At 44.7% G+C, this 17,380-nt stretch overlaps 1 protein-coding gene across 4 annotated transcripts in view; it reads left to right on the top strand.

Moving 5' to 3' along the window:
- The first annotated feature begins 6,204 nt into the window (after positions 1–6,204).
- aplp2 (amyloid beta (A4) precursor-like protein 2) overlaps positions 6,205–17,380 on the top strand; it is a 128,460-nt gene continuing 117,284 nt past the window's right edge. For 2 of the 4 annotated variants that reach the window (XM_052039745.1, XM_052039744.1), the window contains exon 1: positions 6,206–6,387. In XM_052039745.1, coding sequence (XP_051895705.1) covers positions 6,307–6,387 — 81 coding nt within the window. In that variant the 5' untranslated portion in view covers positions 6,206–6,306. Of the gene's footprint in view, positions 6,388–17,380 lie in introns of all 4 variants that reach the window. The other 2 variants (XM_052039746.1, XM_052039747.1) reach the window with 2 other exon arrangements.

The raw sequence follows: 17,380 nt of genomic DNA, 5'->3' as shown, positions 1-17,380 counted from the left end.
AGGGATGGAGGAAGGAGAGAGGGATGGAGGGAGGAGAGAGGGATGGAAGGAGGAGAGAGGGATGGAGGAAGGAGAGAGGGATGGAGGGAGGGGAGAGGGATGGAGGGAGGGGAGAGGGATGGAGGGAGGAGAGAGGGATGGAGGGAGGGGAGAGGGATGGAGGGAGGAGAGAGGGATGGAGGGAGGGGAGAGGGATGGAGGGAGGAGAGAGGGATGGAGGGAGGGGAGAGGGATGGAGGGAGGGGAGAGATGGGCAGTTGGGAGGAGAGAATGGGAGAGGTTGAAGGAGATGGGGAGGGGGATAGATTTGGGGGCAGGAAAGGTTGAATGGTGGAGTGGGAAGGAGGGAGCAGTGATCGGGAAAAAGGGGGGTCTAGGTTGGGCGGGAATAGGGGTAGAGGCGAAGGAGGGAAGAGATGTAAGAGGAGTCGAGGGAGATTGGAGGAAGGAAGGTGTGGGAGTGGGGTTGAGCGGAGCTTCTGGGGAAGAAGGTGCAGTGGAGGGGTTGGGATCAGGAAGGAAATGTGGGGTGTAGAGGGAAGGAGATGTTGGGATGGGGCAGGACAGAGTTGGGAAGGGGATAGGTGGGAAAAGTACAGGAGAATGTAGTGAGGGTGGAAAGGGGATATAGAGGGGGCGAGAAAGAGGATGTGAAGGGATAGGAGTAGGGATGGGCAAGGGTGAAGAGGAGGATGGAGGTGCGAGAGGAAGGGTTTGACATATCTGAGGGGTTAAGTGGGGCCCAGAAAGGCAGAAAAGTGAATAAGTGAGAAGGCAAAGAGGTGAGAGAACAATGTAGGGCAGAGAGAGAGGACGGAAACAGAGAAAGATGAGTCCAGGGGAAAGATAGTGGGGAAGAGGCTGGCTCACAAGTGGACCAACCTGGGTTCGATCCTGACCAGAGGAGTGGAGTGACCATGTGTGTTCCATCAGCTTTTCTCCACACGTTAATTGGTCACTGTAAGTTGCCCTGCGTGTGAGTGAGGGGTAGAATCTTGGGGAATTGATGGGATTATGGGGGAAATAAAATCGGTTTTGTGGGATCAGATGTCTGGCGGGGGTGAAGGGTCTGCCTCTGTGCAGTATGACCATGGGATTCTTCGGGTGGATTTGATGGGCATGTGCGAGGGAGAATAGGTTGCATGGAGGTAACTGGGAGAATGGGACTAGTGGCTCTGATTCAAGAGTCAATGTAAACTTGATGAACCAAATGGTGTCTTGCTGTGTGTTTCTTTACATTTCAAAGTATATTTTATTCATAAAAAATTCTAAAGTATAAATCCAACATGTTTAAGACAACATGTTCATCCATGTGAAGTAATGGAATAACATTACTATTAACACACAGTTATCCATTTACAAACAACGTCAATAGTTCATGGGTTTTTCACACCGCATTAATTTGTGTGCAGTGGCAGGAGGGACCTCATCTGTCGTCCTTCTCCGTGAAGCTCCTGCAGCTTTTTTTCAACAATAACTTTACTTCCAATGGTTACAACAATTTCAGATTGAAATACGGTCCTTGCTGCTCAGAATGCACCCTCGCCCTGCAGTACCCACTGATCCCGGAAGTCCTCCAGCAAGCCAGTGGACGTGACGATTCGCCTCTCCATGGACACCCAGATATTGATGTGCAGTGTCATCATTTTGGGCCTTTTGCTTTACGTTTGTACAGCAGCAGTGGCAGTCCAGGGCCAGAACAGCAACTTTGGGCTTGATGATGATTGGTACATTGCTTCAGAGCTCACTGACGCGATATCCTGCCTACGGGTAGCAGTGTTATTTCAGCAGGCCTGACTGGCAAGAATCGATGCCAGGCCAATGTCGAGCAATCCTGGATGTGTCAAAGCGGTGAAATATGGCATCGTCTTGAATTCTATGGCCAGCAGGTTATGGATACAAAATGAATGTATAACCTATGCATAAGAAGGAAGGACAAGGATGGCAAGGTAAGGGAACATAAAACAGTGCAGCACAGGAACAGGCTCTTCAGCCCATGATATTGTGCTGAACTATTTAAACAAGTAATTAAATCCCAAACTAAACTCATGCCTTCTGCCACACAATGTCCACATCCCTCCATTCTCTGCACATCCATGTGCCTACCTCAGAGCTTCTTGAACACCTCTATTGTATCTGCCTCCACCAGCACCCCTGGCAGCACATTCCAGGCACCCACCACTCTCTGGAAAAAAATACTTGCCCGGCACATTTCTTTTGAACATCACTCTCACCTTAAAAGTGTGCCCTCTAGTATTAGATATTTGACTCTGGGAAGAAGATACCAGCTTTCTACTCTGTCTAAGCCTCTCCTAATCTTATAAATCTTTATAGGTCTCCCCTCAGCCTTCACTGCTCCAGAGAAAACAACCCAAGTTTGTCCAACCTCTCCTGACAGCACATGCTCTCTAATCCAGGCAGCATCCTGGTAAAACTCTTCTGCACCCTCTCCACATCCTTCCAATAATGGGGCGACCAGAATTGACTGCAATATTCAAAATGCAGCCTAATCAGAGGTTTATAAAGCTGCAACATAACTTCCTGACTCTTGAGCTCAATGCCTCGACAAATAAAGGCAAGCATGCCATACACCTTCTTTACCACCCAATCAACCTGTGCAGCCACTTTCAGGGAGCTATGGATTTGACCCCAAGATCCCTCTGTACACAACACTTTTAAGGGTCTTGCCATTAACGGTGTACTGTCCCTTTACATTTGATCTCCCCTCACACTTGGTCGGATTAAGCTCCATCTGCCATTTCTCCACCCATACCTGCAACTGATCTATAACCCACTGTATCCTTCGGCAATCTTCTGCACTCTCCACAACATCCTGGGCTGAAGGGCCTGTCCCTGTGCTGCACTGTTTTGTTCATTCAATTTGTCCATACTTCAAAAATATCATTAAATAGATATTAATAATTCATGAAATGAATTGAGCAGATCAGCAGGCAAAAGCAAAAGGCAAGGACTATCTGTGGAACACCTTTGTTAACTTGGAAATAAGCATAGGTCATAGTGATAAGGAAAGAGTGAGTCAAGACAAAGACGCAGAGTCTGCAGCAGGGCAGTTACCAGCTGGGTGAGTGGTTAAAAGTTAGCATGTGCGAAAATACGTTGTTCATTTTGGGCTGAAGAATATGAAAACAGGTATTTTTTAAATAATAAGAAATTTGTAATGGTGTACAGCAGGACCCGTGTGTGCGGCTTCATAAAATGTATAGATTTAATCTCCAGATACAGCAAACAATTCAGATACAAATGGAATGTTGGCTTTAATTGCAGGAATATCAGAGAACACAAGGAAGTTCTGTATATCACCATGCACACAGTTTTGGCCTCCATACCTACAGAAGTGTATAGTTGCCTTGGAGGTAGTGTGACGTAAATTAATTAGATGGATGGCCGGGTTGATAATATTTGCCGGAAAAAAGAAAAGTTCTCTCATTCATAATGTTTTATTGACAGAGTTGACAGGTATTATTTTGGCAGTAAATCTCAGAAGAGCCCCTTGTGACATTGGCATCTCCGTTCAGGTACACAGAATGGAGCTTCTCACAATCATTACATTAAATATCCAGGATGTAAGCACCATCTGCTTAATCCGGAACCATCACCCTGTCCCACCAAACCAACCCAGAAATCGTTGTTGGGAAGCTTGGTTGCACTTGCTCGATTGCAGTTTCTCAAGTGCCATTTGACCAGAACTTTTTTTCACTAGTATTTTTTCACTAAACCCGTCTTGCAGTAAAGATCAACATAGTGTTTGCACTCCATTTGCTGTATCCATTGCTGTGTCCAAGGACTTCCAGGTCCCTCTCAACATCAACACTTCTCAATGCTTCATCATTTAAATAAAAACACTTTTCTACATTTTCCGTGGTGGATGGCACCACATATTTCCTCAGAGTCTTCCTCGTCCATTTACTTAGCCTGTGTATACCCCCTTGAATATCTTCTGCATCCTCCTCACAACTGACTATCATCAGTAAAAGCTTGGTCCCCTCAACCAAACCATCAACAAAGATTGTGAACAACCAGGGCTCCAGCACTGATCCCTGCAGTCCTCTTGCAGCTACATCCATTGGCTTCACCTTATGTACTCTTGTGTTTATGACCTAAAAAATTCTTTAAGGAAATTTGTTAAATGTGATTCCCTTTTCATAAATCTTTCTTGATTCTGCCCAATCCAATTACCAAGTGCCTTGTAACTATTTCCTTAATGGTAGATTCCAGCAATTCCCAAGACTGACATCAGGCAAAGTGGTCTGTCACTCGCCGTGTTTTCTTTCTCCTTCCCTTAGATAATGGGATTATATCTGTGAGAAACATTCTGGAATCCGTGGCATCTTGGAAGAATACAACTGATGCATCGACAGTCTAAGTTGGGATGCAGGTGATCAGACCGTGGGGACTGCCAGGCTTTCAGTGCCATTGCTTTCTCCAATGTGCTTCGTTGTGAACAATTGTAAATTCCTCTCAGTGTCCCATTTTCTGCAGCCTCATCGTTGACTATTTTTGTGAGTTTTTTCGTCTTTCATTACCGATTTCTTGGTCCTCTTTTCCAATCCACAGGCTTACTGGTCATTTTTGCTATAAATCTTTTCATTTGATCAAATATTATCTTTTATAGCCATATTTGGACCTCTTTTCCTTTTGGTTATTTGTGCTTTGTGTTAGTTGTAAACTGTGCATAACTTTTTAAATGTTAACCATTGTTCGTGTGCTGTTGTACCTTCTAATTTCCCAATCCAGAACTAGATCATACCTGAAACCTCATAATTTGCCTTCTTTACATTTAACCACAGTTTAGCATTGAATAAAATCACATTGGATGTTAATAAAACTACATTATAATCATTCTTCCCTGAAAGGTCTCAAGATTATTCATGAATTATTTCATATACTTGGTGTAAAATAGTCCGTGCCCTCCTTGGTTATTCAACATACTGATCTCTTGAACCATTTCTTTTGCAGTCTATGGATTTGTCCTCCACATCACAACAGCCAATTTGGTTTGCCCAGTCTACATGTAGATGAATACTGTATTACTCTTGGTTGCATGCACCTCTGATTTACTGATTTATGCTCTGAACTACATTATCACTGCTGCCTGGACGCCAAGAGACAACTCCCACCAATGTTTTCCACCCTTCACTGTTTTTCAGTTCAATTGATTCTATTCCTTGATTTTCCATGCTAAATCCTTTCTCTCTACTAACTTAGTTCCATTCTCCAATATCCCATTGTTTTTCCATTTTCCATATCTCTTCTAAATAAAAGTAAATTTAATTCCCAACTTTGACCACTTTGCAATGCTTATCTCTGTAATGGCTAAAAATTAATCTCATTTACTTCCATTCTGCACACATTGTTTCCAACACTGTATGCAACTTTTTTCTTCTTACCATTTCCTCCTAACACTCTGGTCATCATTATCCTGCACTATCATCTTGTTCTTCAACTTTCTCCTCACCTGAAAATGCCTACACCCTCGACTATGCAGTTGAGCTACAGTTCTTGTTATTCAATTCATTTGGTCACTGGTCCCAGCTCAGTTTCAAGTGAAGCTTGTCCCAACAGAGCACCTTGCACTTCACTCAACTGGAGGAGATTTGGATGGAGCGAAACAGAAGGAAGGCGAGGAGAAATGGGTTGGCGGGGTGTTGTTGAGTGAGGTCAGGGAGAATTGGAAGAGGGATGGGGAAGAATTGGAGGAGGGATGGGGAAGAATTGGAGGAGGGATGGGGAAGAATTGGAGGAGGGATGGGGAGAATTGGAGGAGGGATGGGGAAGAATTGGAGGAGGGATGGGGAAGAATTGGAGGAGGGATGGGGAGAATTGGAGGAGGGATGGGGAGAATTGGAAGAGGGATGGGGAAGAATTGGAGGAGGGATGGGGAAGAATTGGAGGAGGGATGGGGGAAAATTGGAGGAGGGATGGGGAAGAATTGGAGGAGGGATGGGGGAGAATTGGAGGAGGGATGGGGGAGAATTGGAGGAGGGATGGGGGAGAATTGGAGGAGGGATGGGGGAGAATTGGAGGAGGGATGGGGGAGAACCTGACAGACTGAGACTGCGGCTGTGGGTACGGGTGGGGCTGGGGGTGGGGGGCGGGCAGAGTTGCCCCCTCCCCCCCCCTCGCCGGGAACACCAAACGTGTCCCTCGGCCGCTGAAGGAGGCCGGGGCGCGCATACGTGGAGCGTCGGTCGTGAGCGAGCACGTCGGGTGCGCGTCTGCCGGGGACGCGCAGGACTGGTCTCGACGCCCGGGACCGGGAACTGAGCGGAGGGGACACGGTCCGCCATGGCAACCCGAGCCCTCGTCGCCGTTGTGGGCCGCCTGCTCTTGCTGGCGGCCGTGCCCGCCGCTGCCGCCTACGTCGAGGTAAGGAGCCCCCCGTGGGCGGCCGGCCGGGCCCGTTATCTCCACCCTGGGATCCACCACACAAATCACGGCAGCTCTCCGCCGCCTGCTGCCCGGGCTCGGCGGCGCATCGCCGGCGGCAGCCCTGCCCCGATCGGGCTGCCCGGGGCCGGGGGATCAGCCCGCACTGGGCCGGGAGAGAGGCGGGCTGGGCGCGGGCGGAGCCGAGCGGGGCTGCATTGCGCTGTGGCGGCCCGGGGTGGGGTGGGGTTGGGGGGGGGGAGCTGTGGGCCCGGGGGGAGGGGAGGGACAGTGGGGAGGGGCGGGGGGGCTGTGGGGAGAGGGGTCGGGGCGGCTGTGGGGCCGTGGGGAGGGGGAGGGGCTGGGGGAGGTTGAGAGGGGCGGGGGGCTGTGGGGCCTGGCGGGGGGAGGTGCAGGGTAGGGGTTATGCCCTGAGGTGGGGAATGGGACTGCGGGCTATGATGGAACGAGCTGGGCTGCAGCGGGTGGGTCGGAATGAGGGGGGGACAAGGGTGGTGGGTTGGGGCTGTGGGGAGAGGGGGCGGGGCGGGGGGGCTGTGGGGAGAGGGGGCGGGGCGGGGGGGCTGTGGGGAGAGGGGGAGGAGCGGGGGGACTGTGGCGCCGGGTGGGGTGCAGGGGAGGGGCCATGCCCTGAAGTGGGGAATGGGATTGCGGGCTATGATGGAACGAGATGGGCTGCAGCGGGTGGGTTGGAATAGGGGGGATGGGGTAGTGGGTTGGGTTGAGGGGGAGAAATGGGGGTGAGGAGATTAGACTGCGTTTGCCTTTGGGGGTGGAGGGAGTGGCTGTGCCACTGAGTTAGGATTTGTGTGGATGAGCCCTAGTGGGAGGGTACCCTGTGTGAGGTATGAAGTGGAATTGTGCCATAATGAGATAAGGGACTGGGAAGAAATGTTGGCAAGGGGATGTTCTGTGTGGTGGGTGTGAAGTTCCTGCAGACTGGGTCGGGCAGGGATGCGTGGGCCAGCTTGATCAACATCAGCATGGCAGCGGTGTTCTGGTGCCATCTAGTGGACTGCAGCTCTGGTGGACCCTGAACTGTGTAGAGGTATGGGTTAATGGTCCTTATGCAGTACTGATCCTTTCTGAGAATGAAGAAGGGGTTCCTTGGGATTATAGGGGAAGACATAACTTCATTGTCATCATGGCGGTTTAAGTATTAGCACTTTCCAAATCTTAAAATAGGTTCAGTATTTCTGGAATCAGTCTTGAAGTATTTTCCTTTGCTCACAACTTTAGTTTTGTTTCTTGTGATTAGAAACTGCAAGTGTTTGCTGATGCTTTGTTTGACTGTACAGTGGTATGCAAAAGTTTGGGCACCCCTGGTCAAAATTTCTGTTGCTGTGAATAGCTAAGCGAGTAAAAGATGACCTGATTTCCAAAAGGCATAAAGTTAAAGATGATGGTAATGTTTTAAGCAAGATTACTTTTTTATTTCTGTCTTTTACAGTTTCAGAATAACAAAAAAGGAAAAGGGCCCGAAGCAAAAGTTTGGGCACCCTGCATGGTCAGTATTTAGTAACACTGCCTTTGGCAAGTATCACAGCTTGCAAACGCTTTCTGTAGCCAGCTAAGAGTCTTTCAATTCTTGTTTGAAGGATTTTTGCCCATTCTTCCTTGCAAAAGGCTTCTAGTTCTGTGAGATTCTTGGGCCGTTTTGCATGCACTGCTCTTTTGAGGTCCATCCTCAGATTTCCGATGATGTTTAGGTCGGGGGACTGTGAGGGCCTTGGCAAAACCTTCAGCTTGTGCCTCTTGAGGTAGTCCATTATGGATTTTGGGGTGTGTTTGGGATCATTATCTTGTTGTAGAAGCCATCCTCTTTTCATCTTCAGCTTTTTTACAGACGGTGTGATGTTTGCTTCCAGAATTTGCTGGCATTTAATTGAATTCGTTCTTCCCTCTACCACTGAAATGTTCCCTGTGCCCCTGGCTGCAACACAAGCTCAAAGCATGATCGATCCACCCCTGTGCTTAACAGTTGGAGAGGTGTTCTTTTCATGAAATTCTGCACCCTTTTTTCTCCAAACTTTCCTGCATCCCCACCACAAAATTCAGCGTCAGAAGTTTGCAAAGGAACATCTAAACAAGCCTGATGCACTTTGGAAACAAGTCCTGTGGACTGATGAAGTTAAAATAGAACTTTTTGGCCGCAATGAGCAAAGGTATGTTTGGAGAAAAAAAGGTGCAGAATTTCATGAAAAGAACACCTCTCCAACTGTTAAGCACAGGGGTGGATCGATCATGCTTTGGGCTTGTGCTGCAGCCAGTGGCACAGGGAATATTTCACTGGTAGAGGGAAGAATGAATTCAATTAAATGCCAGCAAATTCTGGAAGCAAACATTACACCGTCTGTAAAAAAGCTGAAGATGAAAAGAGGATGGCTTCTACAACAGGATAATAATCCTAAACACACCTCAAAATCCACAATGGGCTACCTCAATAGGCACAAGCTGAAGGTCTTGCCATGGCCCTCACAGTCCCCCGACCTAAACATCATTGAAAATCTGTGGATGGACCTCAAAAGAGCAGTGCGTGCAAGACAGCCCAAGAATCTCACAGTACTTAGAAGCCTTTTGCAAGGAAGAATGGGCAAAAATCCTTCAAACAAGAATTGAAAGACTCTTAGCTGGCTGCAGAAAGCGTTTACAAGCTGTGATACTTGCCAAAGGCAGTGTTACTAAGTACTGACCATGCAGGGTGCCCAAACTTTTGCTTCGGGCCCTTTTCCTTTTTTGTTATTTTGAAACTGTAAAAGACGGAAATAAAAAAGTAATCTTGCTTAAAATATTAAAGAGATGTGTCATCTTTAACTTTATGCCTTTTGGAAATCAGGTCATCTTTTACTCGCTTAGCTATTCACAGTAACAGAAATTTTGACCAGGGGTGCCCAAACTTTTGCATGCCACTGTATAGTGTATTCTTGTTATGTTTTTCTGGTAGTCAGCACCTCCTTTCGATTCCTCACTTTATTCTTTGCATAGATTGTGAATCAGGCACAGTGTGAAATGTCCAGAAATATTTTTGGGCATCAGAGATCAAATGAAATACTTTGCAAGTAGTCTGCATAATACCTGAACACGCAAGTGTGCCAGCTGGCGATACTTATTACAGTCGTGTGGCTACTGCTTTGTTTGCTACTGCATTGCTGTTTCTGTGACTTCCATGTTCTCTATCGACTTCACAGTTTTGCTTATATCTGCAAATTAGTGTTGCAAATTCTAACATACTTTCGTAATTCTTTTAATGAATATATCTTTCAGTGGACTTTTTGTTGGTAATTGGTATAAGTTGAGGAGCGGCAGAGGCAACAGGCAGAAGGTTTACACCATCATTTATCTTTGTATTAATCCAAATGAAGTGTATTGAGAGCAGGAATAAGTGTTAGTGAGGGCAATAAGGACAAGGCATGTAATTAAAGTCATACTTGGATTCCTTGCAGCAACTTAGTACAAAGAAATCGTGGAAGAAGAGGCAGTTAGTGCTGCTGCCTAGTGGTTCCAGGGATCCACGATCAATCGTGACCTTTTGCACTGTCTGTGCGGAGTTTGTATGTTCGCTTCATGGCTGCATGGGTCTTCTCGGGGGTGGGGGGCTCCAGTTTTCTCCCTTGTTGGAAGAGGGAACCAAGGGGGTGTTGATGGGCATATATGAGAGAGAAGTTGTTGCAGGAGTACAGGGAAGTAAGGAGAAAAGGAATAGGAATACTCCCTTGGGAGCTGGCATGGACCTGATGGATCAAATGGCCTGAAGTTGTTTTAAGTTTAAAATAAGAAAAGCTAGTTATTAAGTTTCAGGCTGGGAAATCATGGTGAGAAGTTATGTTTTTGATGTTTGTGGAGACTGAAATATATAGATGCTTTCAGATTTTAGCCACTCGAATCAACAAATTGAAGGGGTCATAGTTCAGATACCTGTTTAAAAGTAGCTTGGGAGTTTTCATCCTGATAGGAATTGTTGCTTTTCATTGTCTGACTACAGTGCCCTGATGAAAGTGCTTGGGAATTAATTCCCAGAGTTGGCATTGAGGAAGAAATGAAAGATTATATTACATAGAAATAAATTTAAAAGGCTGAGGTTGTTGGACCAGGGTGGATGAAAGTTTACACATACTTCTTGGCTGAATTGCTTCCATGTTTTAAGCATGTAATTCATTTTCTCTTAGGTGGCATTTTTTTTTAATGTGCATTGCTGAGGATATGCTTTTAGCTTATCACGTCTAAGTACTAACGTATGATTGTTCAGGAGTAGTTCAATTCTGATACATGGCCCTCAGTACGTGTTGCATGCAGCATTGATTTTCAATAATCACGTCACCTTGTGCAGATATGTGATGTACCCCATTGACTGTTTCAGGGGCATTAAAAGTTTGGATTCAGTCGTACTGTGTCACTTTTTAAATGTGATGTGCAGAGGCAGGCAAAAAGCAGCACATTTTGAAAAAAGATCAAAGGCTATCTACACAATTCCTTTCAATCTCTTGCCAGGATTTGTGATCTGATTCGCTTTCAATTCATACTATTGCATAAGCTTCATGGTAGTGTAGCGGTTAGAGTAATGCTACTACAGCACCAGCAACCCAGGTTCAATTCCGGCCACTGTCTGTAAGGAGTTTGTACATTCTCCCTGTGTCTGTGTGGGTTTCCTCCGGGTGCTCTGGTTTCCTCCCACATTCCAAACACGTCTGGGTTAGGAAGTTGTGGGCATGCTATGTTGGCGCAGGAAGCGTGGTGACACTTGCGGGCTGCCTCCAGAACACACTATGCAAAAGGTGCATTTCACTGTGTGTTTCGATGTACACGTGACTAGTAAATATAGCTCATTGTACTATTTTTAGCACTCTTGATCTAGCAATCGTTGCTATTGTTCATTATTAACTGCACAGTGCTGATGTTGGGAAATTATCTTCAAGCGTCTTTTTGTTGAGCATTCATTTACTTCAGCCATTAATAGACTTTGTTTTTACATTTCTACATGACTGGGGAAGCTGCTTGAAATGGTGACTGATGTTGCTTTGTGTAAGCAGCAATGCAGTTTGTGTAAACCTATGAGCTGTTTCTTTCCATTTGAATCTTGAAAGGTGCTGGCTTTTTGAGCCTTATCTCTTAGTTTGTGACCATCATTCTCTTTGGGACAAAACATTCATGCTGTAAATTTTATGCTGAGAAAGCTGATATCCTGACTAAAGAGTGCAAAGATCATCTTGAAGAAGGGTCCTGACCCGAAGCGTTGACTGCCTGCTTTTCTCCACGAATGCTGCCTGGCCTGCTGAGTTCCTCCAGCATCATGGTGTTTTTCATCGAGATTACAGCATCTGCAGTCCTTTGTTTCTCTTCAATTAGATCATGGCTGATCTGATTTGGCTCTCAATTTCACTTTGCTGCCTCTTCCCCAAAGCCGCAGGCTCCCCTATACAAAATCTATCCATCTCACCTTTGATAACATTCAGCAACCGTTTCCAAAGTCATCTCGTGCAGAAAATTCAAAATATTTTAATCTTCATTGAGAGAAAATTCCTTCAGACTCCATTGAATACAAGCCGAGCTGCTCAATCATTCCTCCTTAAAGCAACCCCATCATCTCAGAAATCAACCTTCTCTGAAGTTTCCAGCAGAAGTATCTTTCCAAAAGTAATGAGACCAGTAGTCCTTCAGACCATAAGACATAGGAGCAGAATTAGGCCATTCGGCCCATTGAGTCTGCTCTGCCATTCAAACACCACTGATTTGTATTTCCCTCTCGACCCTGTTCTCCTGCCTTCTCTCTGTAACCTTTGATGCCCTTGCTAATCAAGAACCTATCAACCTCCACTTTAAATATACCCAGTGACTTGGCCTCCACAGCCATCTGTGGCAATGAATTCCATAGATTCACCACTCCCTGGCTTAAGAAATTCCTCCTTATCTCCGTTCTAAAGGGATGTCCTTTTATTCTGAGTCTGTGCCCGCTGGTCCTATTCTCACCCATTACTGGAAACATCCTCTTCATGTCCACTCTATCCAGGCCTTTCAATATACCATAGGCTTCAATGAGATCCCCCTCATTTTTCTAAACTCCAGTGAGTACAGGCCCAGAGCCATCAAACGTTAACCTTTCATGCCCAGGATCATTCTCATAAACCTCCTCTGAACCCTCTCCAGTGTCAGCACATCCTTCCTTAGATATGGGTCCCAAATCTGCTCACAGTACTCCAAATGTGTTCTGACCAACGCCTTATAAAGCCTCAGCATTACATCCTTGCTTTTAAATTCTAGTCCTCTCAAAAAGAATGCGAACACTGCATTTGCCTTCCTTGCCAATGACTCAACCTGCAAGTTACCCTTTAGGAAATCCTACACTAGGACTTCCAAGTTCCTTTGTACTTCTGACTTCTGAATTCTCTCATCATTTAGAAAATAGTCTGCACCTTTATTCCAAAGTGTATGACCGTACACACGCCGCTGCTGTATTCCATCTGCCACTTCTTAGCCCATTCTCCCAACCTGTTCAAGTCCTTCAGTGTCGTCTCACGGAAACCTACGGCAGTTATTGCATGACATACCTACATCTGTACTCCATTCTACTTGTCATAAAGGTCAAAATTTCATCAGCCTCTTTGATGACCTGCTGTACCCCAGGCTAACTTTGCGTTTTATGTGCAAAGGCACCCAGATCCCTGTGCATAGTAGCATTTTGTTATCTCTTTCTATCTATTTAAACAACATCCCACTTCTCAATTTTTCTGATTAAAGTGGATAAACTCGCATTTCCTTTCATTATTTAATCACCCATCTGTTTGCCCACTCTATATCCATCTGTCTCCTTTGTAGACTTTGTTTTTCTTACAATTTGCTTTCCTGCTTAGTATCATCAAATTTGTACAGCTGGTCTCTTCATCTCAGGCATCAATACCTGTTACAGTGGGGGCACTGTGGCAGCCCAGGTGTTACAGCTTGCCAACCTGCGTGTAACCCATTTATCTCTGTTTGTTTTCTGTTCGTTAGCCAGTCCTCTTCCCATGTTAATATCACCCTCCCTCCACCACCCAAAAATGCCATGACATTCTTCAATGGCACCTTATTAAAAATCTTTCGGAAATCTAAATACATTACATTACATCACCACACCTCGTAATTGGCCTTTACAGCACAGCTTGTTTCATCTTCGAGGATCTACTTTGTCAAATATAATTTCCTTTTCCTGAACCACATTATCTCTCAATTCCACCAATTATTTGCGCAAAGGATTTCATCTTGTATTTTTCGAAGTTATGCTGATAAAGCTAGGCTGTCCTATCAGAAATGGGATATAATCCCAGTGTGAATATGTATACTCCATATCAATTTAATTTCTCCAATCTATATAAAGATCGAAGTTGTTCATGATTACTGCAGTACCTTTCTTACAATCTCGTTGAGGAGTGTGTATGAAATGCTGGCCTTGCCAGCGATGCTGAAATCCCCCAAAAAGTCAATTGAACCAGTATAACTTATGGAGTACGAAGATTACTCCCACCAGTAATTTATTTCTCAGGGACTTGTACATACTCTGCATTATTTCCCATTCCTGTTGCAGAATTAGCGAAAAGTATATGTCACAGGAGGGGACCATTCAGCCCAATGTTTGTGCCAATTTAAAAGAGCTACCCAGCCTAATTCCACTGACCAACACTTAGGCCATAGCTTGCAGGTCATGGCTCATATCCAGGTACTTAATGAATACCACTAGTTCCAAACTCTGCTCACCTCAGGATGAAAAAAAAATTGGTTCTCAAATTTTACTTTAAATCTGTACTCCCAGATTTTTGATCCCTAAGTGAAATGGGTCCTTCTACCTTTACTTTATATACTTCCCTCATCATTGTATACATGTTAATTAGGTCTTTCCTCAGCTTGGGTTTCAAAGAAAGCAACACCCAGCCTATCCAACCTTGCTCATCGCTGCAGTTTTCCAGTCCTAGCGACATCATCATAAATTTCCTCTCTGGTGCAATCATGTCTTTGCCGCAGTGTAATGACCAGAATTATTGCGGTCTTGAGCTCTGGTCTAACTGGTGTTTTATCATTATCATCTTCTGAGGCAGTAACACTGGATTGAGAATGACTTCTGTGGTTCTGAGATGGCTGGTGAGGCGAGTTGTGGGACCTGCAGATTCTGCTACATGGGGCATGAGGTGTTTGACAGAATAAGTGGGTGGGTAGCTTGGCAAGTGGCATGCTCCTTGTCTTCCATGTGTTCCTGATGAAAGTACTGGAAGTTCTCAATGCTGTCCCAAATGACCCTTATCTATTTTGAGCATCATGGGCTGTGGATTTTAAGGAGTTGGGGCAGATGTTGTGCACTTTGAAGAATGTTAATCTTTTGGTGCCACAGAACTTGGAATAGATTTTGTTTCGGGAATCTGGTGTCAGACAAGCAAACAAACAGACCTGCCTATTGGAGCTGAAAAGTGTTAATTACAGCCTTGATGCTGAGGGTGTTGCCCTGGAAGAAAATGATAATTGTTCTGGAAAGTACATGCATTCAGTCCACGAAAGCCTCACTTCTCCCTTTTTAAGGTAACTAGTCAATTCAGCTGTAGGTTATCAATGTGCAATATTAATTCAGTTTTTCTCTCTCCGTTAACACCGCTAGGCATTTCGTGCATTTCCATTCTGTTGGGTATTCCCTACAGCTGTGATGTGCATTTTACAGCTGTTACATGTTCCTATGTTTGTTTTCTCCCTGCCTGCCTCTCCCTCTCAACTACCCTCATTAAATTGTCAAACAGATGACTTCAACAGTTAATCCACATGGCAACCCTGTCCTCACCTGATCAGAGAGATTTCCTATCACCAATATGCTTTCCCCCACCCCTACTACCCTTTCTGCAACTTTATATTTTCCTCTTGGAGACACAAGAGACTGCAGATGCTGGAATCCACAGCAAAAAAACAAACTGCTGGAGGAACTTGGCAGTCAAGTAGCATCTGTCAGGAGGGAAGGAACTGTGGCTGTTTTGGGTCAGGACCCTGTGGTTTTGATCCTCTCTTCCCACCCATATACTACCCCCAAAACTGTGTACTAAAATTGTGTTTGTTAATCTTGAGCTGCATTTATTGAAGGCCTTCTGAAAGCCCAAATGCATATTAGCTGGTTCTCCCTTGTATATTCTGCTTGTTACATCCTCAAAAAAAAAACAAATATTTATCAAACACCATGTCCTTTTGATAAATTCATATTGGCTCTGCTCTATTCAATTATTATTTTAGATTTTATGGCAATTCTAGGGGACGGGAAGACGCCAAATGTAACGAGAGAAAGCAATACCAGGCCAATCTGCCATCATTTGTTGGGAAGGGTAGTAGATTTGCTGATTCAAAGAATGACTGTGAAGCAAGATTGTTATGGCTGTACTATATTTAAGAACTATAATGGTCACCATGACTGATAACTGATTTACACAAAAGATTTGTTTAATTAGCTGAACTTAAATTGTTAAATGGTGGTATTTGAATTTATTCCAGCTTATTTGCCAAAACTTGTGTATTGTTCATTCAGTAATACAATCATCGTACATGTAGTGAACAACAGTTCTAAACAACTAAAGTGTATTACTTTGATAGAATACTCTGCTGCAGGGACAGGTGAGGATGAGTGTTTTAGCATGTAGCTGAAGATGTGTGTTCTGGAGCATATTTGTGTTTGTGGAGATATGTGGAGCTCATAAGCAGAGGCCCATGAGGTCGAGGGTCTCTGAGCATGTGCATGGCTTGGTAGCTAAGAAAGGAAAACTTAGAATTGATACAGCCCCATTCACAACTTCCAAAATGCTTTACGACCGGTAGAGTACTTTTGAAATGTGTTTGTGATTGTAATGTAGGAATTGGAACAGCTAATTTGTATGCAGCGTATCCCCACAAATTGCATTGTGAAATAACCAGGTTTTTTTAATGTTATAACTTAAAGGATAAATATTGGCAAGAAGACTGGGATTTGCTGCGTCAGTCATCTTTGAAATAGTGCTGTGGGATATTTCTGTTTTTCCTGGGCCTTGGTTTAATGCCACATGCAAAATGCAGCATTTCTGACTGTATTTCCTCACTCTTGCGCTTGTGGAACTGTGTGTGTGGCGGTAGCTGTGCTTGTGTAGCTGTGCTTGTTAAACCTTGCAATAGGCCTTGTTTGGGTCACTGAATATTGAAAGGGCAGTGCATGTGAAAACACTTGTAAGATGTAATCAGTACATTGACATCTGTTTCTCGTTAATTAGAAATTATTTTACTTCAGATTTGTTTGTCAGCAGTTTTACTTCTGTTGATTTTGAATTGGAGATCATGGAATTCTTAGTTTATTGGATTTGATATGAAATGTTTTTAAATTTGTATAATTGAATGGTTGAAGTCATGTGTCATTCAAATGTGTTATTTTGCACACATTAATCACCGTCTTGTGGTTTGTATTGCTTTGTGGTGTTCTGTGGCAGGTAGAAAGATATCTCGTAAGGGACCATGGCAGCTCCCCAGGTAAGAGTGGCTGATGTTCTGCTGCAGATGCAAATATTTCCCATGCCTGGTATTGTCTTTGCTTCTGTTGTGCTGTGTTGATGTATTTTCCAGTTGTTTGAATTGTGCCCTCCAGCATGAGGTTTAAATATATGGTTCATTTTACAGGATCTAACTGCATTGTTTTTCAAGATACTAATTATCAAGAGTTGCATTTAAATAGTGTATTAACATGTGAATCACTCCATGGTCCTTGAACTATGAGACATAGGAGCAGAATTAGACCATTCACCCCCTCACGTCTACTCCATCATTCAATCATAGCTGATTTTTCTCTCTCGCTCTCTCTCAACCCCATTCTCCTGCCTTCTCCCCGTAACCCTTTAACCCCCTTACCAATCAGGAATTTATCAACTTGCCTTAAATGCACCCAATGACTTGGTCTCCACAGCCCCCTGTGGCAATGAATTCCACAAATTCACCACTCTGGCTGAAGAAATTCCTTATT

This window comes from Pristis pectinata, chromosome 27 (genome assembly GCF_009764475.1).
Source record: "Pristis pectinata isolate sPriPec2 chromosome 27, sPriPec2.1.pri, whole genome shotgun sequence".
In the NCBI taxonomy this organism is placed as follows: domain Eukaryota; kingdom Metazoa; phylum Chordata; class Chondrichthyes; order Rhinopristiformes; family Pristidae; genus Pristis; species Pristis pectinata.
Note: the sequence above shows the minus strand (reverse complement) of the source record. Positions and strands in the feature narration are given on the sequence as shown.